At 48.8% G+C, this 22581-nt stretch overlaps 1 protein-coding gene across 1 annotated transcript in view; it reads left to right on the top strand.

Moving 5' to 3' along the window:
• The window catches only part of COPS6 (COP9 signalosome subunit 6), a 200887-nt gene that overhangs the window by 76869 nt on the left and 101437 nt on the right, over positions 1 to 22581 (top strand). The window contains exon 4 of the mRNA XM_069646430.1: positions 15354 to 15442. Coding sequence (XP_069502531.1) covers positions 15354 to 15442 — 89 coding nt within the window. The remainder of the gene's footprint in view (positions 1 to 15353; positions 15443 to 22581) is intronic.

Here is a 22581-nt window from a genome sequence, read left to right as displayed (position 1 = left end):
CTCTCTCTCTCTCTCTCTCTCTCTCTCTCTCTCTCTCTCTCTCTCTCTCTCTCTCTCTCTCTCTCTCTCTCTCTCTCTCTCTCTCTCTCTCTCTCTCTCTCTCTCTCTCTCTCTCTCTCTCTCTCTCTCTCTCTCTCTCTCTCTCTCTCTCTCAGCTGGAATGCTGGCAAGGCTTCTGGCACTGCGGCTGGCGTGGGCATGACAAGGCTGAAATGCTTTCGGGCATCAAGCCTTACTGGCCATGCCAGCCGTAGTGCTGGCACTCCATTGGTGCAGCACACACGCACTACGTGGCTCGTAGGAGCTGCGTGGTTCGTGTGCACTGAACCAATGAGGGCCAGTGTTTTGTCCGGCCCGGAAGACAACAAAGACTTTCCTAATGGAGGGCGGCCGATGCTGCTTGCGGACCGCCCTCCATTAGGAAAGTCTTTGTTCGTGGCGGGCCGTACAAAACGGCATGGCAGGTCGCAACTGGCCCGCGGGCCATATGTTGGGCACCCATGTTGTATAAGCTTTTACCATCCAAAGCAACTCTCACACATGCCGATTTTACACACTGACTCCCAGAATTTACTGGTCCTCATCTTGAAGACTGTAATTACTTCACCATTTCTAGTCCTCCCCCACTCTCCCATCCCTCTCCCTCATCTAACACCAAAGATGCTAATCTATCCCCACTCTTCGTGGAATCGTACCATAATGTCGCCACAATTGTGGCAACATTACTAAAACTGCGCGTGAGCCCGTACAAAAATCCTGATTTATTCCGCCCCCTAATCCCCATTACTGCGCTCAAGCAGAGAGGGAGGGGGGGCAGTCCCCCGCTCTCCTTGGATGTAGTAACAGGGGTCAGTGGTTGCAGGGGTGTCCCCCGCTTACCATTACGGTAAGCAGGAGAAAAGATTACAAAAATAAAAGGACCCTGCAGCGTCGCCACCGCCCCACATAAGTGGGAGTAGCTGACGCCGCAGCGGTACAGGGATGTCGGCGGCGCACACGAGTGCCCCGCAATAAATGTAAGTGGATGGGGGTGCAGTCTTCGGGATTGCTGGTCCGGGGCAGGCGGGCAGAAGTGATCTATCTGATCACTGCGATGCACAGTAATTGCAGTCCACATTTTCGTCTGCTGCGTTATGGGCGGCCCAGTTAACACAGATTCCTCCTCTGCGCCTACAAGGACTCTCTCCTGTCTCTGACCATAGCTCTCAACGCAGCCAAATTCCCAATTTCTCTGCCATCAAAGACCCTCTAGGCCATGCTCCCCCTCCCCCCCTACGTATTGCTTTTTTCTTTCCTCCACTGCAATTACTTTGATTGCAACTTTTCTACTAAAATCACCAAAATACATGCCCCCCTGTCCATTATCCTTTCACCCACACCCTTATTCTCCCCTCCTCTCACCTTCACCACACTATCCTCTCTTCCCTCACTTCTACTCATCATGCGCTCTGCCAGCCCAACCTGCGTTCCAGTTTACCAATGTGCACTTGAATTCTTAAGGAACTTGCAATTGTCACCCCAGCTTACCTTTCTGCCTTATTCAACCTCTCACACATCAGGTACATTCATGGCGTGTTGCAAATAGCCACAATCCTACCGCCTCTAAAGAAAGGAAGTGCTTAACCCAACAACTCCAATTCTGCAGACCTGTCACTTCCCTACCACTCAAATCTTTGTGGGGTATCCTCAACTTTATATTCTCCATTCCAAGTGGGCATTTCTCAACGATCAGTCTTCGGCCCACTTCTCTTATACACCTCCCTGAGAAAACTCCTTTCCTCCTTTTGGCTTTAACTTCAACTCCTTTTCAGATCTTCTTACCCACCCCGCAATCTCTGAACGAACAACCTACTTCCTAACCACTGAATGGCTTTACGCTAATGCCCCCTGCTGGGCTTCTTTCGCCTTGTGTCCAACCCCACCCTCCCCTCTGCTTACTTTCCTGTTCATTTGACTCGCATTCTTGGAGTTTTCTTTGACAGCTACCTGACACTCTACCATTTCATCTTGGTCACTGCTACCTCAACTAGACCCGACCTCCTAAATATTAGAACTCTGTCCACCTGATGCACCACTCTCTGTCCACATGATGCACCACTTAACACAAATACAAATCTATGCTCAGCAAGCTGGACTACTTGCCAAGGCTACTTCTTGGTCTTCCCCATCCCTACTCTTTTTGCTCTCTCAAAGTCTTCAACTTATAACCCTTTCTAAGCCTACAGGGGCATTACCACGCTGGATGGCTCTGCATGCATTGTCGCTCTTGAAATTCCTTACAATCCATTCATGGTCTTGCCCCCCTCTGCCCCCTTTCGAGCTATCGGCTCCACTCTGCACAACTGATCAGTTGCCTACCCCCATGCCGCCTCCCGCTTTCACTCATTTTCCCTTATTGTCCCAATCCATTGGAATGTTCTCGCTTGAATCAGGCCCCCAGCCTATCTGCAGTAAAACTTTTCAAAACGCAGCTCACACGACACCTGTTAAAAGTGGAAGGAGCTTCCTCCAAACCCTGCCACCCTCTTATCCATACTAACTGCCCAACTTGCCTATTCTGTATTCTGCCCTCTGGACTACTTTATGTAATTTGTACATTTTAAAATACTGACCTCAGGAAATCCGTGTTAAACATGTACTCCATTTCCAGTCTGTGGTGGGTGTGTGTGTTCCCACTCCTAACACTTCACCACTGAGAAACCTGAGGGTACTCTCACATCTAAATCCCTTGGATCCTCTGCACAGGTGGTTGGGGGGGAAAAGCCATCGCTCTTGGATCCCGACCCTGGGGGCTGAGAAGCAAGGGAGGATCACCTGACTGGAGGGTTCTTTGGGACTGGGAGTGGGGAGCACTCTGGTAAGATAGGGTATCCCGCTTTCCCTATTGATGACCAACCTAATCCTTCCCCTGGTTTCCCCAAATGTAACCCCTGACAGCACTGGGATGAGGAAGGTGTCTGCTAAGAGCTGTGAAGGTCCGGCATGTCCCTTTGATTGTGGTCAAGCAGGGCTAATTGACCATTGACACCTGCAGCCTGTCAAGGGTCTGCAGGTGTATACAAGTAGACCAGCCCATTAGGAAAAGCAGGGAGCCCGGTGCAAACAGGAACTGTAATTGAGAAGCACGCCAAGATGTTGAGGTCTGCAGAGCGATGCGGGCTATGGATGCGTGGAGCGGGATCAGAGGCTCAGAGGAGAAGACTGATCATTGTGAAGGTATCCGTGTCGAGAAGCTGTCCCTTTTTTCTGGTGTTAGAGGTGCTCGTTCCACTGTGTTACAAAGTTGCCACTGAAGTGCCTGAGGGGCAGGAAGGAGGTGGACCCCTGTGTGATGCCGGAAATGCATCTGAGGGACAGGGCCTCTGAATCCTTGTCCTTTTTCTGTTTTTACCGTGTGTTCTGTCATGTTTTCTGCCCAGGAGTCCATGAGGGACTCCTGGCAGTGCAGCTCTCTTTTGGTTTGGTGAACAGACCCATGGGATACCCTTATGGCACCCATGGGTAGGGGTACAACCCTGTGCCCCTAGTGTATGTTTTTGGGCACCTGTGGGTGGCCCACAGAGCAGGGTATGGGCTGGTGGCAGCTCCATGCTGAATTTGACAGGTGCTCTGGGTGTCCTCCATTTTGGGATACCCAGGCCCTGCCATTGGAATCAGTTGATTCCTGATAGGAAACAAGATGGCCCCTGTGGCCTCTTGCTTTCTATTGCCTGTTATCTTGTTTTTCCCCAAAGTCCTGGGAAGCCCTGACTCTGTCCCTTCCCCCTGACTGGCTGTTGGGTGGAAGTTCCATATATGGTGTTGTTGTGAAGGCCCAGCTAGACTGACTGGAGCCTTCCCAGTGACTGTATGTTGTGGGTACCTCCTGTGGGTGGGACCTGGGTGAATGGAGTGTGTGACCAATATACACTCCTTGTTGTGGTTGTCTGGTTTCTGGCATGAGACACAAAGACTGAGACAGCCCTGCCCGAAACTGGCCTGAATGCAGTGTGTAGTGTTGAATGGCTGGGTACTTGTCCCAATCCACATTCCTTGTTGTGAGTGTCTGAAAGGGAGGAGTGTGGCCTGAATGCACTGTGTGCCTGATTGGCTGACTGACTGCATGAATGCCCTTCTGTGTGATTGGCTGCTGTGTGTGTGCCAGCAGTGTGGATGAGAGACAGAATAGTATATCTGGGGACCTCTCACCACTGGAAATTGTTCAGAAGCATTCAGAAGCTGAGTCTCCACTCAAGAGTAACTGGATTTGCTGATCCTCGACGTCCAACTGGAAGAAGAAGACTTGCTGTGGCATTTGCTTCGACAGAAACTGAAGGTTGTCGACATCGTCGAGGACTGACCCGAGAGAGGACCTGGCTAGGCGCCCTCTTCCCGTGCTCCGAGGGACCATCGAGCACCGCTGAATCTTCGCCGAAGCGCCCTGGAAGTCAGACCCTCGAAAGGCTGCCGACCCGAGACGGGACCGCCGAGGAGATCGAAGTGAAGCACCCGGACCTCGACGCTGTCGAAGTCCATTGCCGTCGACCAGGGTTCGCAGGTCTGTGTAACCGCTGGAGGCCCGTCGAAGTTGTGTTGCCCAGCCGTGGGAACCACTTGACGCCGTGCCGCCGACGACCGGAGCCGTCCGCTCCTTGCCTAAGAACATTTGACTCGAAGGACTCCCTCGTCCGCACCGTCGACCGCTTTTGCCCTGCCGGAGAAAGTCGAGGACGACCAACGCGCCGAGGAGAATCCGCCGGTGGGTTTCCCGCCACCTCACGATCCCAAAGACTCGAGCGACTCGACGCCCTTGCTGGGCTCCCGTCTCTACAATCTTTGCGGTCCAGAACTATTGTCATCGAGGTGCCCCGCACACCTCCGCCTTGCAGGACGCCGACGCCCCGACGCCGACGAGCACCGCTCGGACGAAGCTGCCGCCTCTTCGACATCGTTCTACCTCGTTTGTCGACGGACGTTCGACGCCCCGTGCCTCCCGCTTGAAAGGGAAGGCATTCAAGAAGGGCCGTCGATTCCCCGTCGCCGAACCCCGAGGTCTTCGACGTTTCTCGACGCCTCTCGACGATCCGTGACTCCTGCTTAAAAGGGGGTCATTCAAGAAGGATCTGTCGACGCCTCTTCGAAGAACTCGACTCCACCAGGTACATTGGGGGGGTAAAAACATTGTAGGAGAGAATAAGACTGTTGAACAATATATGGACTGGGCTTGTGTCATATCCCTTTATTTTACAGGTTGCCCAGGTGGGGGGATCTCCACACAGAACTGTGTCCAGTAGCTAGGGCCAGTATTCTGCCTATTGTTTCAACCATCTTTTATCTCTCCTCTCTCTATTGCTGGTTTCCTTCTTATTGATCTGTGTGCCATTTTTACAGTATTGTGAATGCACTTTAATGAGGTCTAATATTAGTGGTACCACTTTAGAATTGTAGATATTTATCATTATTGGTTTTCCTGAGCACAAAGTGCGTTGTTGTGATAAGTGTACATAACCCTTGAATATTAATTATATAAAGACTGTGTTTTCAGTAATACAGTGTGTGGACATTCCTTTGTGGGGGGCTTGGGGATACACTGTACTTAAGAACCAGCCTGCATCACCTCCTGAGAAGCTAGGCCTTGATTGCTCGTCCATCGCTACCGTATTAGAGAATCTTGGCTGGGGTCCTCTGTGCCTCTCCTCTACCATATAGAGAGCGGAAGTACAGACCCCCCCACCGGTCTTGACAAGCTGGTGGCAGCGGTGGGATGCTTATGGTTTTAAGACTCAGTGTATAACCGTGCCACTTACAAAATATCCGCACTTTATTAGATTAAGGTTTGGGTGTGTACCAAATAACTGCATTACAGGCAATGGAGCCCATTGCAAATGGTAAATTGACTCGGATGAGCTTAGAGGCTCTCCAGAGTGCTTGTGAAGCCAGGGAGTTGGACTTTGTGGATAAGTCTAGGGCTGAGCTGATAGCTGCCCTGGTGGACTACCAGACTGATGGTGAAACCCTTGATGAAGGGGGGGATGCAACCAGTGAGGACTCTGCCCCTGGGGTTGTCGCTGAATCTGTTTCTGGGAATGCCACCATTCCTGCTGCCTCTGTTCCAAACCCCAGCAATTCCATGGAACTTGAGTTATTAAGGATGAAATTGGCCTTTGAATATCGCAAGTTGGAAATAGAAGCTGAGCTTAAGAAAGAGGAGCTGGCACAGCAAGTGGAACTCAAGAATAGGGATCTTGCGCTCAAAGACAAGGACACTGAATGTCAGAGAATCCAGCTAGAGAGAGCTAGAGTGGAGACTTCAGCTAGACCAATTGAGAGTGGCAGGTCCCCAGCCACCAAGTTTATGAAAGATTTGGTTGGTGTGTTTGTGGAGGGTTCAGATATCCTCCAATGGATTGAAGCGTTTGAAATGGCTTGTGCAATTCATGATGTAGATAAAAGAGATTGGGCTAAGTGTTTGTTAAGCAGAGTGCCTCAAACTGGATATGACTGTATTCTGAAGCTGAGTGTGGAGGAAAGGGGTCAGTATGAGTGTATGAAGTCTGCTTTGATTGCCAAGTTTGGCAAGACACCTACCCAATACCTTAAAAGGTTCAGGGATTTTAAGAAAAGAGAGAATGTGTCTTGGGTTGACTGGGTGAGTACTGCGCACATGAACATGATGGGGTGGATTGACGGTTACAAGGTGAAAACTTTTGTTGAGTTGTCCCACCTCTTGTTTTTTGAGCATTTTTCTGAAGCCTGTTCACCAGAGCTGCGTCAGTATGTGGCTGACCAGAACATTTTGGACCCCTTTAAGCTGGCTAGGTTGGCTGACAAGTGGGTCTCCCACCGGGTGTCCCCTAAGGACTCCAGTGGGAAGGACAAGGACAAAGAAAAGGGGACCTCTCAGAAAGCTGAGGAGTCCCAAAAGCGATCACAGTCGGGTAAACCAAAACCTTCCTCTCCTAAGACCCAAAAATCTGGTGGGGATAAGTCCTCTGTGGGTGGGAATAAGAGTAGTGGTCCACCTGCTGCAAAGCAGGTTCCCAGTGGTTCCAGTACCGTACCCCGCACTCCTGGCACTTGTTGGGATTGTGGGGCTCTGGATCACAAAAGGGGTGACCCCAAGTGTAAAGGTAAGGCACTTGGAGTACAGGCTGTCAGCCTGACCTACCCTTACCCCGTGGCTGAGGTGGAGGCCACTGTCCTCCCCTCCTCTACAGGAATCACATTTGGTGCTCCGGTAGAGATTTCCTTAGTGTCCCTTGGGGCCTGGGACCAGTACGCAGAAGTACTGGCAACTATCCCGCAGAACACCCGTAGGTTTTTGAGAAGTGTCCTCTTGAATGGCCAGCCTTCTACTGGTTTGAGAGACACTGGGGCAAGCATGACAGTGGTGGACAGGACCCTGCTCAAGCCAGAGGACTATGTAGGTGCTCCTCTGAGAACCACCAGGTTAGCTGGTGGGCCTCCCAAATTATCGCCTGTAGCCCTAGTCACACTCATGATTGGAGACAAGACAGCAAAGCTTCCTGTCCTGGTTCAGGACAATGTCCCTGCTAACATTCTGTTAGGAAATGATCTAGTAGAGTTGGGGTTGATCTCGGATGGTCTTCCCATGACTGCTGCTGCAGTCACTAGGTCACAGGTGACACCGGGTCTGGCTGTGAGTCAGGTACCCGAGCCAAAGGCGAGGCCTAAGGCAAGAAGAAGGAAGACCAAGAAGGCCACCTCTGTGGAGGGAACACCTTCTCTTCCTGCTGTTCCGACAGCACCCATTGGGATCCATGCTCCGGACGGGCTGGGTCCAGCGGAAAACCCAAACTCAACTCCTGTGGGAGAAGAGACAGAAGACTCTCCTGTGGGAGAGGTTCTCAACCCGGAGGATCATCCCGACCTTCAATGCTTGTTAGCTGAAGGGGGACCCTCCCGGGCAGACTTCTGTAAGGGACAGAGAGAGTGCCACTCTCTCGAGGGCCTGAGGAAACAGGCCCTGTCCCAGGCACAAGGTGAAGTGCCTAGGACATTCAAGATTTATTGGGAGGGTGAGCTCCTTGTTAGTGAGCCCACTAAGCCCGAACCTGGTGCCCGCAAGAGGTTGGTGGTACCCCAGGTTTACAGGCCCTTCCTACTGCAGTTGGCGCATGAGGTGCCCTTGGCTGGTCATCTTGGGACCAAGAAGACTAAGCAGAGGCTCTCTGCCCATTTCTACTGGCCACGGATGGGAGTAGAGGTGGAGTCCCACTGCAGGACCTGCCCAACTTGTCAGTTGTCTGGCAAGACTGGAGGCAGGGTCATTGCCCCACTGCAGCCATTACCAGTGGTTGGCACACCATTTGAGAGGGTGGGCATCGACATCGTCGGTCCCCTTGACTCTCCCACTTCAGGTGGACATCGGTTCATCCTGGTCTTGGTAGATCATGCCACCAGGTACCCTGAGGCAATACCCCTTCGGACTGTTACTGCCAAGGTGGTTGCCAGGGCTCTCCTGGGCATTTTCACCCGTGTTGGATTCCCCAAGGAGGTTGTCTCTGACCGAGGATCCAACTTCATGTCTAGTTACATGAAAACCATGTGGAAAGAGTGCGGGGTAACCTACAAGTTCTCCACCTCTTACCACCCCCAGACCAATGGTCTGGTTGAGAGATTTAACAAAACTCTCAAGGGCATGCTAGGTGCTTTGGAAGAGCCCCTAAGGAGGAAATGGGATCTCCTCCTGCCATGCCTGCTGTTTGCTTACAGAGAGGTACCTCAAGAGGGTGTTGGTTTCAGCCCCTTTGAGTTACTCTTTGGACATCCCGTGAGGGGGCCCCTCGCCTTGATCCGAGAAGGCTTGGAAGCCACCCCTCCAGGTCCCGCCAAGCAAGTGGGGGACTATGTGTTAGGCCTCAGGCGGAGGATGACACAAATGATGGGTCAGGCAACAGCAAATCTCAAGGCCAGCCAGGAATTGAATAAGTACTGGCATGACCTGAAAGCTTCGCAAGTGGATTGGACTCCGGGACAGGAAATCCTTGTGATGGAGCCTACCAAGCCTAGAGCTTTGGCAGACAAGTGGACTGGACCCTTCAGGATCATCTCCAAGATGGGCGAAGTCAATTATCTGGTGGACATGGGAGCCTCTGGGGTAGCCCCCCAGGTATTCCATGTCAACAGGCTCAAGCCTTTCCACAGGCGAGCAGAGGTCTCATGTCTCTTGCTAGCTTCAGGGCAAGAAGAGGATGAGAGTGAGCCCCTTCCTGATTTGCTGCATAGCAACCCTCAGGATGGCTCAGTGGAGGGAGTACAACTCTCTCCCGATTTGACAACAGAGCAGCAGAGGGCCTGCCGGGCTTTGCTCCAGCAGTATGCCCCTCTGTTTTCACTGACACCGGGCCTTACACCGTGGTGTAAGCACGAAATTGACACTGGTGACAGTGTGCCTGTCAAAAGCAGGAGCTATCGTATGTCAGATACCGTCAAAAACCACATCCAGGCTGAGGTCGCCAAGATGTTGGATCTGGGTGTTATTGAACCCTCCACCAGTCCCTGGTCCAGTCCAGTGGTCCTTGTCCCCAAGGCAAGTTCCCCGGCGGGTACCAAGGATTGGAGGTTCTGTGTGGACTACCGAGGAGTCCATGCCGTCACCAAAACTGACGCGCACCCATTGCCCAGGGCTGATGAGCTCGTGGACACTATAGGTGCTGCCAAATTTGTGAGCACCTTTGACCTTACCTCAGGCTATTGGCAAATAGCTCTGACGGACCATGCTAAGGAAAAGACGGCATTCTCCACACCTGAGGGACTCTACCAGTTTAGGGTCATGCCCTTTGGGTTGAAGAATGCCCCTGCCACCTTCCAGAGATTGGTCAACCATGCGCTCAGTGGGCTGGAAGCCTTTTGTGTGGCTTACTTAGACGACATTGCCGTCTACAGTTCCACCTGGGAAGAGCATTTGACACATCTGGATAAGGTGTTGCAGGCCTTGAAAAGGGCTAACCTCACTATCAAGGCCACCAAGTGCCAGATAGCTCAGGGGAAAGTTACCTATCTTGGTCATGAGGTAGGAGGGGGTCAAATCCAACCTCTCTCCAGTAAAGTACAGGACGTACAGAACTGGGAGACTCCCACTACTCAAACCCAGGTGAGAGCCTTTTTGGGCCTCACTGGGTACTATCGCAATTTCATGGCAGACTATGGAACCATAGCTGCACCCCTGACAGCTCTAACTTCACCCAAACAGCCTAGGAAGGTTAATTGGACTGAAGACTGTCAGAGGGCCTTTGATGGCTTGAAAGAAAGTCTGTGTAGGGCACCTGTGTTGAGTGCGCCTGACTACAGCCGACCCTTTATCGTCCAGACGGATGCCTGCGACACCGGAATTGGAGCTGTCTTGTCCCAGTTAGATGACAAAGGGAGAGAACATCCTATCATATTCATCAGTAGACAACTCAAGGGTAGAGAACTTAGGTGGGCTACTGTTGAAAAGGAATGTTTTAGTATAGTTTGGAGCCTTAGGCGTTTTAGGCCCTACCTTACGGGGTCCACCTTCAAGGTCCAAACAGATCATAAGCCCCTGAAGTGGCTTATGCAGATGAAGGGTGAGAATCCGAAATTGCTCAGGTGGTCGATTAGCCTACAAGGGCTAGACTTCACCATAGAGCACAGACCAGGGAAGAGTCACGATAATGCAGATGGCCTTTCCAGAAGGTATGTTGACCGTCTGGATGAGGGTGTCTATCCCGTGGGAGATTAGGCACCCTCCACCTCAGTCTGGGGGGGGCGACTGTGATGCCGGAAATGCATCTGAGGGACAGGGCCTCTGAATCCTTGTCCTTTTTCTGTTTTTACCGTGTGTTCTGTCATGTTTTCTGCCCAGGAGTCCATGAGGGACTCCTGGCAGTGCAGCTCTCTTTTGGTTTGGTGAACAGACCCATGGGATACCCTTATGGCACCCATGGGTAGGGGTACAACCCTGTGCCCCTAGTGTATGTTTTTGGGCACCTGTGGGTGGCCCACAGAGCAGGGTATGGGCTGGTGGCAGCTCCATGCTGAATTTGACAGGTGCTCTGGGTGTCCTCCATTTTGGGATACCCAGGCCCTGCCATTGGAATCAGTTGATTCCTGATAGGAAACAAGATGGCCCCTGTGGCCTCTTGCTTTCTATTGCCTGTTATCTTGTTTTTCCCCAAAGTCCTGGGAAGCCCTGACTCTGTCCCTTCCCCCTGACTGGCTGTTGGGTGGAAGTTCCATATATGGTGTTGTTGTGAAGGCCCAGCTAGACTGACTGGAGCCTTCCCAGTGACTGTATGTTGTGGGTACCTCCTGTGGGTGGGACCTGGGTGAATGGAGTGTGTGACCAATATACACTCCTTGTTGTGGTTGTCTGGTTTCTGGCATGAGAGACAAAGACTGAGACAGCCCTGCCCGAAACTGGCCTGAATGCAGTGTGTAGTGTTGAATGGCTGGGTACTTGTCCCAATCCACATTCCTTGTTGTGAGTGTCTGAAAGGGAGGAGTGTGGCCTGAATGCACTGTGTGCCTGATTGGCTGACTGACTGCATGAATGCCCTTCTGTGTGATTGGCTGCTGTGTGTGTGCCAGCAGTGTGGATGAGAGACAGAATAGTATATCTGGGGACCTCTCACCACTGGAAATTGTTCAGAAGCATTCAGAAGCTGAGTCTCCACTCAAGAGTAACTGGATTTGCTGATCCTCGACGTCCAACTGGAAGAAGAAGACTTGCTGTGGCATTTGCTTCGACAGAAACTGAAGGTTGTCGACATCGTCGAGGACTGACCCGAGAGAGGACCTGGCTAGGCGCCCTCTTCCCGTGCTCCGAGGGACCATCGAGCACCGCTGAATCTTCGCCGAAGCGCTCTGGAAGTCAGACCCTCGAAAGGCTGCCGACCCGAGACGGGACCGCCGAGGAGATCGAAGTGAAGCACCCGGACCTCGACGCTGTCGAAGTCCATTGCCGTCGACCAGGGTTCGCAGGTCTGTGTAACCGCTGGAGGCCCGTCGAAGTTGTGTTGCCCAGCCGTGGGAACCACTTGACGCCGTGCCGCCGACGACCGGAGCCGTCCGCTCCTTGCCTAAGAACATTTGACTCGAAGGACTCCCTCGTCCGCACCGTCGACCGCTTTTGCCCTGCCGGAGAAAGTCGAGGACGACCAACGCGCCGAGGAGAATCCGCCGGTGGGTTTCCCGCCACCTCACGATCCCAAAGACTCGAGCGACTCGACGCCCTTGCTGGGCTCCCGTCTCTACAATCTTTGCGGTCCAGAACTATTGTCATCGAGGTGCCCCGCACACCTCCGCCTTGCAGGACGCCGACGCCCCGACGCCGACGAGCACCGCTCGGACGAAGCTACCGCCTCTTCGACATCGTTCTACCTCGTTTGTCGACGGACGTTCGACGCCCCGTGCCTCCCGCTTGAAAGGGAAGGCATTCAAGAAGGGCCGTCGATTCCCCGTCGCCGAACCCCGAGGTCTTCGACGTTTCTCGACGCCTCTCGACGATCCGTGACTCCTGCTTAAAAGGGGGTCATTCAAGAAGGATCTGTCGACGCCTCTTCGAAGAACTCGACTCCACCAGGTACATTGGGGGGGTAAAAACATTGTAGGAGAGAATAAGACTGTTGAACAATATATGGACTGGGCTTGTGTCATATCCCTTTATTTTACAGGTTGCCCAGGTGGGGGGATCTCCACACAGAACTGTGTCCAGTAGCTAGGGCCAGTATTCTGCCTATTGTTTCAACCATCTTTTATCTCTCCTCTCTCTTGCTGGTTTCCTTCTTATTGATCTGTGTGCCATTTTTACAGTATTGTGAATGCACTTTAATGAGGTCTAATATTAGTGGTACCACTTTAGAATTGTAGATATTTATCATTATTGGTTTTCCTGAGCACAAAGTGCGTTGTTGTGATAAGTGTACATAACCCTTGAATATTAATTATATAAAGACTGTTTTCAGTAATACAGTGTGTGGACATTCCTTTGTGGGGGGCTTGGGGATACACTGTACTTAAGAACCAGCCTGCATCACCTCCTGAGAAGCTAGGCCTTGATTGCTCGTCCATCGCTACCGTATTAGAGAATCTTGGCTGGGGTCCTCTGTGCCTCTCCTCTACCATATAGAGAGCGGAAGTACAGACCCCCCCCACCGGTCTTGACACCCTGACATGAAAAGCAGAAGGCTGTGTGACTCGCGCTGCTGTTTAAGATGTGAACACGACCAGCGAGTTTCTAACAATTGAGGCACCTGGTGCTCACGCGTTTGAACTTTTCCATTCCACAGAAATACTTTATTTCAGTGTGGTCGTGTGTTTACATGTTTTTCGAAAGTGAGTGCTGGGAATTCCATTTAAAGCAAATTAAAGCAACATTAAACAGCGGGTTAAATTGAAAGTGAATTATAAGTGCAACCCATGTCTATTGAATACTGAGCAGAATGAAAACTTTACAAATAAGCAGAGCTGTTACAGAACCTTAAAGTCAAGTAAAATTCTGTATGCTGAATTCTAAATTTAATGGAACTTTAAATTCAAGTAAAATGACTGAATTCTAAAATGAATGAAACCTTAACCATTGTATTCTTGTATTCTGAATTCTAAAGTGAATGGAACTTTAGCATTGAACCAAAAAGAGGCATACTGAATATTAAATTGTGTGACTACACACAACCGAAATCTATTTTGAAAGTCAAATTAACTGGAACCCTGGAGTTTAGTCCAGCTCAGTCAAGATATTTACATACAAGCCAACAATAAGAGTGCAAGTGTGGCAAAGAACCCTAAAGGAGACAAATGATATGTTTGTAATACTGAAACAAAGTCTTGGGGAGGGAAACCCTGAGAGTTGGAATTTGTACCGATTTGAAGACACTCTCAAGCTTTTGTGTGTTTGGAACTGTTACTTGTAACTTGGGGAAGTGAACCCTGAGTATTGGTTAAAACTGGATCATCCTGAATTTAAGCAAGGTCATTTTCAGACTTTTGTTGGAACGGTTTTATACTTGGGGAAGGGAGCTGAAAGGAAGCTGCAAACTTGAAGAAGCTCGGAACTTTGTTGGACACGGTTTCTTTTGGTTGCTGACCTCCCTTCACATTGTATCGATTAGTTGTGGGGGCAAGTATAGGTTTGGACACAGATTTTAAGTTGAACTCTTGGACTCCGACTTTCCTTAGTTTCATTTAGGTAGAGAAATCACAGCTTTAGCAAGTAAGGCAATTAAGTTAATAAAGTATTTGCTTTTGAATTCTTAATCTGCTGTCTGTGTCTTCTTCATGATGCCTTCACACCATCAGGATACATCACCAATCAATGTCTCACTTTTCAAGCTACAAAACTTTTCTCTCGACTATTTTATTGTGCTGTCACGTTCTTTGGTCTTCCTTGTACACGTCCTGTGCCTCTGAAATCAATCTACCATTCTTCTATTCACTCACTCTGTCTTTCTTATCGGAACTCGATCTCTTCTTCTCTTGCCTCACTTGGCTGGCTGTCTTTTGTTACCAGCTTAAATTTAACTTTCTTTGCTTAGTCTTTAAATCCCTTTATGGACTTGCCCCTGACTATCTTGCATCTCCCCTTTCATTCTATAATCCTTCTCGTTCTCGCTGTTCTTCTGGTCTTTTTAGGCTGAATGTTCCCCGTCCTTGTGCTCAATCCTGCTTTCGTTCTTTTCAGCTCCTTGCTCCTCTTCATTGGAATATGCTCCCTCTGTCTCTCCGCTCCATTACTTACTCTTTGTTCCGTTCCTCCCTAAAAAACATGAAAGGATCTGCTCCAGTCCTCTGATAACGGCAGTATCTGAACACTGATTTGCACTGCTGATTTTATGTACTGTTGATTTTCCTATGTAAAGCGCTTTGGACAAAGGCACAATACAAATGCTCTTATGTAATGTTTCTGTTTACTGTCATTGCCTCCCCTGTATTACATTTCTGTTCAAAATTCCATTCTGTTCATGATGCAGTGCGACTATGGAAAAAGTATTTCAGCTAGTCAATCTATAGAGGATTTATTTACTGATGAGTACCATTGTGTTTGAGAACTAGATTTCTGCTCAATGACAATCTGTGTGGTGAAAAGAAGTGTGAAGAACTGTTAATTGATCATTACAAAAAGGTGTTACTTGTCTGAGCAAGTACTGACTTCTGCTCTTAGCAGATCATGTGTGTGAGGATTTGTATATCTGCACTGCGGGGCAGCATGGATCAAGAGTTTTATCATTTCCCAAGCCAACTGTTAATAGTGTACTTCGAGGGGGCAAAGTAAGTTGGAACGCTTCTTCAAAGTGTTTGATATCATAGACCGCTGTGTACTTCATCTTCTATTTTCTTTTCTATTGTGATCTGTTCTGCTTTTTTATTCTCCATTTTCCTTTTTACAGTCAAGCAGGTCTTTAAGGAAATGGAGTTCCTTGGCTGGTATACTACAGGTGGTCCACCAGACCAGTCTGACATTCATGTCCACAAGCAGGTGAGTTACTAAAGAAGTGTACAGCAGCATTGATTCCTTAATCAGTGCCCACATTGCCCGAGCATGCCTGTGATTTTCTACTTTAATTGTGAGTACTATGATCTCGAGGATATGTAGATTGTAGAGTAGTTTGTATCCAGATGTGACACCCTCTTTCTAAATGGTGTGGATGCATAAATATAAAACAGACATTCTGTGCCAATATCCACATGCACCGTAGTTTTATGGATTACCCACGTGGTACAGTATCTCCAAACTAGAGTGTCTGCAGTTCTTGCACTGAACTGACATTCCTAAAGCTGATCTGTAGGGATTAGCACTCTCCCAGCGAGTGGTCTGGTAAATGCATACAGTTCCTACTATGCCAGGAAGAAGCAGGTGCTGCCTATAGGAACCAGTGCCTGATTGACCACCGTTTTTGTCATATTGGCCACAATTACATAGCTCTCTGTTTCCATGCCTGCAGTGTTGAAATTCACTGGGACAGGGTATCCGCCCAGTTTCCCCCTACTCCATGCACTGGGTCAATTAATCTGTTTAAATGAGCTCAACCTCCCCTCCACACTTTTTTGTGGTAGCAGACACTCATTCTCTTGGATTCTGTGTTCAGCAAAATTAGATTTCAACCTTTTGGAGACTAAACAGAATCTTCCATGTCTAATTAATGTAGTGACCGTTCCTTTCAGCAATACGTAGATTTTCTTTTTTTTTTGTAACCTTGCTTCCTTCGTTTCATTGGTTCTTCTGTAGATCCACATGCTCTAGCTAAATATTTCCATGCCCCGGAAATGAATTGCAAATACCTTGTTTGAGGAGCCACCAGAGTGCGCACACAAAATGGCAGCATAACCGGTCGACGCCCCAACCCAACACAAAACTGAATGCCACATTGCCCAGCCATCAATAGACTGCATCGTAGAAGACAGAATGGGCTCTTCCCTCCTACTACTTACCTCTAAGAGCCCAGACCCCTGAATGGTGGTGGGGATAGTGAAGGAGGAGGCTGAATGGAGATATCGACATGCACCCTGCCAAGCTCCACTGGACCTCAAGCTCTGTGCTCACATTACCAGCAGAAAGGACCAGGAAGGAGTCTGCTCTGTACCATACCCCTAGCCCGATTTAAGGGTGAAATACCAGAAGCAAGAATAATTTTTAAACCTCCATTGGGACATTTTGAGAGAAACAAATAGTTTCCTCTTTTTTTGCCATTTCTTGTTAGAAAGGTCCTTCTTGAGATTTGCGCTGCGTGCCAAACCAGGTTTGGTCCCTTTTGTTAGTTTTCTCTGCAGACTTCACTGATGAAGCCCGCCTCTGGCTCCAGCATGTCTGGCAGGGCAGGAAGCAAGGGAGGTGCCTGAAACTCTGTGCTTAATCTCCTTGGTTACAGGAATGCACCCAAAGGTGATTGGCCGGCTGGCTGTCCTTGAAGGACAGCCACCCTGCTGTGAGTGACAGCTAGGCTTCGAATGAATGGGAGAGACTTGCATAAAAGGCACAGTCTTTTGCAAGAAAGGCGGAGTCAACCATTGGACGAAGGAATCTGAAGAAGAACTTGGAAGAGACGCTTGCTACAACTCCTGGACTGTTGGTTTGCCCGGTGAAGCCGTTCTGCATTGCTGAAGTTCCGAATTCGCCTCGACTAGAGGAGCCCTGCAAAGGACGACTTCTCCCCTTGGGTTGGTGGGACCAATCAACCCCAAAGTGAAATCGTCTGGACATCCTCTGGGAGATGGCTGTACTTCCATTGCTGCTACAGGAACCGATTGCCAGGGAGAGGAACACCAGATCGAGTGCATTGCATTTAAGTCTGACCCGACCTCCAGAAAGACTCTCCGGACTCCCATGAAGCAGGACTTACCAAGCCTGAGCCACCTCAACAGAGTGCCGGACCCCAGATGTGAGGAAAGTCAATTAGGGTATCTGAGAACCACGGTGGTGCTGTTTGCGAGAGCTGTGAGGAGCTGAAACCGCTCAGTACAGCTGATCTGAAGTTTGCACATTGCTGCAGCTAACCTTCCATTTCTAGTGCAGGAGTCCCCAGACGTACTCCCCCCCCCCCCCCCCCCTCCCCCCCCCTCCCCCCCCCCTTAGCCCCACGACTGAGGCCCAGGAACACAGCATCTGCAGACCTACACAGGAACGGAAGCCAGCTGGATCCAGTTTTCTTCAAACCGGTACTGTAAAACTAAGGGGACTTACCTCTTGGAGACTTGTCTTGGTTGCTCTTGCAGAGATGCTTGCATCTTTGCCCCTCACAAGCCTTATAGCTTGTGGCCCTACAGTGATTTAATTTTCTATAAAGATTTCGAAAACATTGTGCAATACTTTTTACCTACTTACAAGAAGTGCTTCAGCTCACCTAGACATTTTCTCAACTAACATTGACTGTCCTAGCTCCCTCAAAGACTCTTCTTGTCTCTGACTTTGTACTATTCCTTTCCCCCAGGAAAGGGTTAATTTACTTTGCAGTAGATGGGTTGCAAAGTACTTACCTGCTTTAGAATATTTGTTAACCAATGTTTTCTCCTTCTAAAACCTTCACCTTTCACATTCCACTCAGTATTGCTTTAAATGTGCCAGTGATAAATCAATGTCCACAGTGTCCTAGTTATTTAAGTCACCTGAGGGTGTAGGAAGTGTCTGTGTGCCATCCCCACTGGATATCAACTGATTTAGTGAAACTGAGTGTATTTATTTGAAGTATATTTTGTATTAATGATCCCTTCTAAAGAAGGCTTATTCAACTGACTGTTAAATTAATAATTGTTTAATCAAGAAAACCTTGTGTGTAAGTGTTTATTTGAATAACTGTCATTGTGAAACACTGTTACAGCCTTACAGCTCACATTGACCCTTACTGCTCACATTGAACCCTCTTGAGATAAGCCTGGCTGCCCAGTCACTCTACCAAGTGTAGTACATGCTTATACCAACGGTCTGGTTAACTATTGCCAAGAGGACAAGACTGTGCAGTCTCCCACAGGATACTGCATACAATCTTGCCTAACACTGGTGGCAGGTGGCGAGGATCTATTATAGAGTTGTTACATTGAGTATTTGCTTTACTTTTGTTCAATTAAAAACCTTCAGAAGGCTAAGCTCCACTAGAACAGCAATTCTAACATGCCTAATATGGATAACTTCAGTCTAGAAGCCCTGATCATTTTGACAGTAGAACAATTGAAAGAAATATGTAAGATCAGGAATCTCCCTGTTAAAGGGAAGAAAAATGATTTGATTGCAAGGTTGTTGAATCACCAAAGTGCCTGTCACACCTACTAACAAAGGGAATGTAGAAATTGATAATTAGGATGAGAATTCAGAGTCGAACAATGTCTTAGAAGAGTTGGAGGAGGGAGAGGAGTCCCAGGATAGGAACCCCTCTTTACCTCAACAGGCCCCTTTGCCTCAACCTATGTCCACTGGGACTCCACAAGGTCCATCACTGAGTCCAGAATGTGTCCCTTGACAAAATGAACTTGAATTGGAATTTAAAAGGTTGCAAGCTCAAGCCAAACGTCAAACTCGGGGAATTGGAAATGCAACATGCTCTTCAAATGAAAAGATTGTCTCTTGAAACTGTTTTCCTCCCAGAGTCATCTAGGTCTTCCAGTCCCAAGAGGCCTCGCCTGCCTAAAGAAGCAGTGAGTATGTATGATGTGAAACTTGATATTTTGTATTGGTTGGGTGCCTTTTGTATTGGTTCGGTTCTTTTGAATACAATCATGGGATTCAGGGCTTCACAGGGAATCAGTTGATTCCTTGGCTTTTGTCTAGGCTTCCACATGTTGCAACTGATGCTGTAATGGAGGTTGGTGAACAGGTGAAGACAGGAGTATGAGAATTTGACGCTGGCTTCGATAGCCAGATTTGAGAGAACTCCTTCCCAGTACCTTAAGAGGTTTAGGACTCTCAAAAAGACTGATGGTATCCCCTGAGCTACCTGGGTGTGTGAATGTTTGAACAATTTAGATGGTTGGATTAAGGATTACAGAGTGAACTCCTTTTGAATGAATGAGAAATCTATTTTTGTTAGAATCTATTTTTGATGCCTGCTCGCCTGAGCTGAGACAGCACTTGGCTGACTCAAAAGAGATTGTTCCCAAAAAGTTAGCAAAAATTGCTGACTTGTGGGTTGCCAACAGGGCTACTCACAAGGATTCTGTGGCCGCTCACAAAGAATGGTGAAGGGAAGCAGTACAAGAAAGATGGAAAAGAGAATTCAAATTCCAACCACCCAAAAGAGGGCCAAAAACAGAAAGGGTGAACACCATGGAAAACCAGGTCAGTCTAGTGAAACCTCTGGTGCTAAACCAGAGGGAGGTCGGCATAAACCCCATTCAAGAAAACATTTGATAAATGTTATGCTTGTGGGTCAACTGACCATGGGAAAGGGGATCTCAGATGCAAGGGTAATCTTTCAGGGGTCCACAATGCTTCCTTAGCCTTCATCCCTGAGGTTGAAGTTCATATGGCAATTGGTAACTTTCAAGTATTAGCTGAGGACCCCATTGGAGTCTCAGCCAGTATTTCTTTAGTATCCTTGGGGCTGTGGGAACAGCATAATGTAGATGTGTATAACTCTATTCCAGATAATACCAAAGAATATTACCAGGACAGTGTACTTGTGAATGGACAGGAGACCCCTGCCATTGGACACCGGTGCCAGCCTTACTGTAGTGATGAAACTTTTTTCAAGCAAGCCAGAGGATGTTGCTAAGGCACCCAAGGCTCCCACTAAGATTGCTGGCGGCCCACTCCAGATGATTCCTAGACCACGAGCTCTCATCTAGTGCAACAATATGACAGTGAGGATTCCTGTCAGTGTACAAAGTGAGGTGCCTGGGAGAGTCCTGTTGGGGAATGACTTAAAAACTCGGTTGTATCGAGCACCGCTAGGCCTCCCGGTAAAAGGAAGCATGAGCAGATGAGATTGTCCAGAGAGGCAACCTTGGGTGATTCTCAAGAGGTTACAGAGGAACCTATAACTTCCAGTCCACAGCAAGGACACCCTTCAACTTCTAGGACAAAGGAGACAAAAGAGAAACCCAAGGTCTCAGGAAAGAAGAAAGGTGTCAACCATGTTAAAAGGACAAGGTCATCCCCGAGAGGACAGTCCAAGGTCACACCTGTGACCCCTCTACCAGCTGAGGCTCAGTGCGAGGAACAACCAGAGAATTGTGAATCAGCTACTGGTAAAACAGAGCTGGAAGAAGCCCTTCCCTGTGTTGGAGGTCAGGATCCTAAAGGCCATCCTGAGCTGCAGACTTTTCTTGCAGAAAGCGGACCCGAAAGGGCAGACTTCAGCAGAGGTCAAAGTGTCCTACTCTTGAAGGACTTCGCAAACCGGAAGCTTCCCAGCTTTACAGTGAGCCTATTGAGTCTACCCCAGGGGACTACAGAAGACTTGTAGTGCCTCATGAGGTGAGACCTCAGTTTCTACAGTTAGCCCGTTAGATTCCTTTAGCTGGTTACTTAGGTTTTAAGAAAGGATTTCTCTGTATTTCTACTGGCCCAAGATTAGGTCTGTTGTAGATAAATTCTGTAGAAGCTTTCACACTTGTCATACCTCTGGCAAGAGTGGAGCCAAGAACTAGGCAAACTTGGTGCCCCTCCCAGTGGTGGGAGTTCCTTTTGAGAGAGTAGGGATTGACATTGTTGGTCCCCTAGACCCTCCTACATCTTCAGGCAACCGTTTTATATTGGTTGTAGTAGACCACTGTTAGTGGCAGGCAGTGGCTAAGGCCCTCCTTGGTATTTTCAGATGGGTAGGTTTACCTAAGGAGGTTCACAGACAGGGGGACTCATTTTATGACTCACTACATGCAAGCCATGTTGTAAAACTGTGGTGTAACCTACAAGTTCTCAAGAGCCTACCATCTGCAAACAAATGGGTTGGTGGAGAGGTTCAATCGAACTATGAAGAGCATGATGGGTGCTTTAGAAGAAAGTGGGACCTTCTACTGCCATGCCTTCTCTTTGCATATAGAGAAGCGCTTCAGCAAGGGATTGGTTTCAGCCCATTTGAGCTCGACTATGGTCACCCGGTTAGCGATCCATTGGCCCTAATCAAGGAAGGGTTGGAGAGTGCTCCCTCCCTCAAGCCAGTGAGAGTCAGTGACTATGTGTTAGGTCTCCGAAGAGAATGACACAAATGCTGACAGAAGCTTCTGATAACTTGAAAGCAGGTCAGGCTCTGGTTAAACATAGGCATAGCCAGCAGGCCAACATGGTTGAGTTTACTCAAGACCAGCTATTTCTAGTTATGGTACCTACAAGGCAGAGGGCATTGTGGTAGTGCTTGAGGAGTGCTGTTCGGCTGAGGGACGCTGCTTATTTCTCGACGGTATCCTAGTTTACCATAGTGTGCTACTTTCCACGGATTACTTTGGATTTGCTGGATTGGTAAACTCACCATTTCATATCAAACGTTTAGCATTTGGAGCCATTCAATCGGGTGTTTGACATTTTTTTCTCTTGTATCGTAGGTCTGCCAAGACCCGCCTTTGTTTCCCATTAAGCACTACATAGCCACATGCGCAATGCGCGCGCACATTGTGGGAGTGCTTCAGGAGGGCTGTTCGGCTGTTCAGTTGAACAGCTGACAGCCCCTGGTTTCCCTCCACTGCTTGGCAGACAGTTCCTACTTATGTGCAGTAAGACTTTCCTGGCTAAATAACTGTGTAATGAACTTTTACACCCTGAAAACTGGAATGCCAGCAATAATAACTGCTGCACACAGCGAAGCTTGTGCTCGCGTGTCAACCGCGGCAGGCCCCCTATCTATGTGAGGTAGTGCGTGCTCCTGTGCAGGCACACTACCTCCTAAGAAATTATAGCGGTCGAAATCTTTAGTTATGAACATTAGGACCTACTATGCACCAACTTCTGACGCCAAGGATCATGCTGACGAGGAGCCTGAGGCTCTGATTACAAATTGCGTGCAGCAAGTCAGCTTAGCGGCTTGTTCAGCAACGATTACAGATGCATAGATCACCACTGCACCCCCAGCCTACATCCTCCCCCCCCCCTCTAAAATCGCCATGCTTATTTTAAATGTTCTAATTTATCTGCAAGTTAGTATTTGCTAACACTTAACTTAGTAGGGCACATAGTTAACCAGCCTCGCCTCACCA

This window comes from Ambystoma mexicanum, chromosome 1p (genome assembly GCF_040938575.1).
Source record: "Ambystoma mexicanum isolate Mex_15411 chromosome 1p, UKY_AmexF1_1, whole genome shotgun sequence".
In the NCBI taxonomy this organism is placed as follows: domain Eukaryota; kingdom Metazoa; phylum Chordata; class Amphibia; order Caudata; family Ambystomatidae; genus Ambystoma; species Ambystoma mexicanum.
This window is presented reverse-complemented; position numbering and strand designations above follow the sequence as displayed.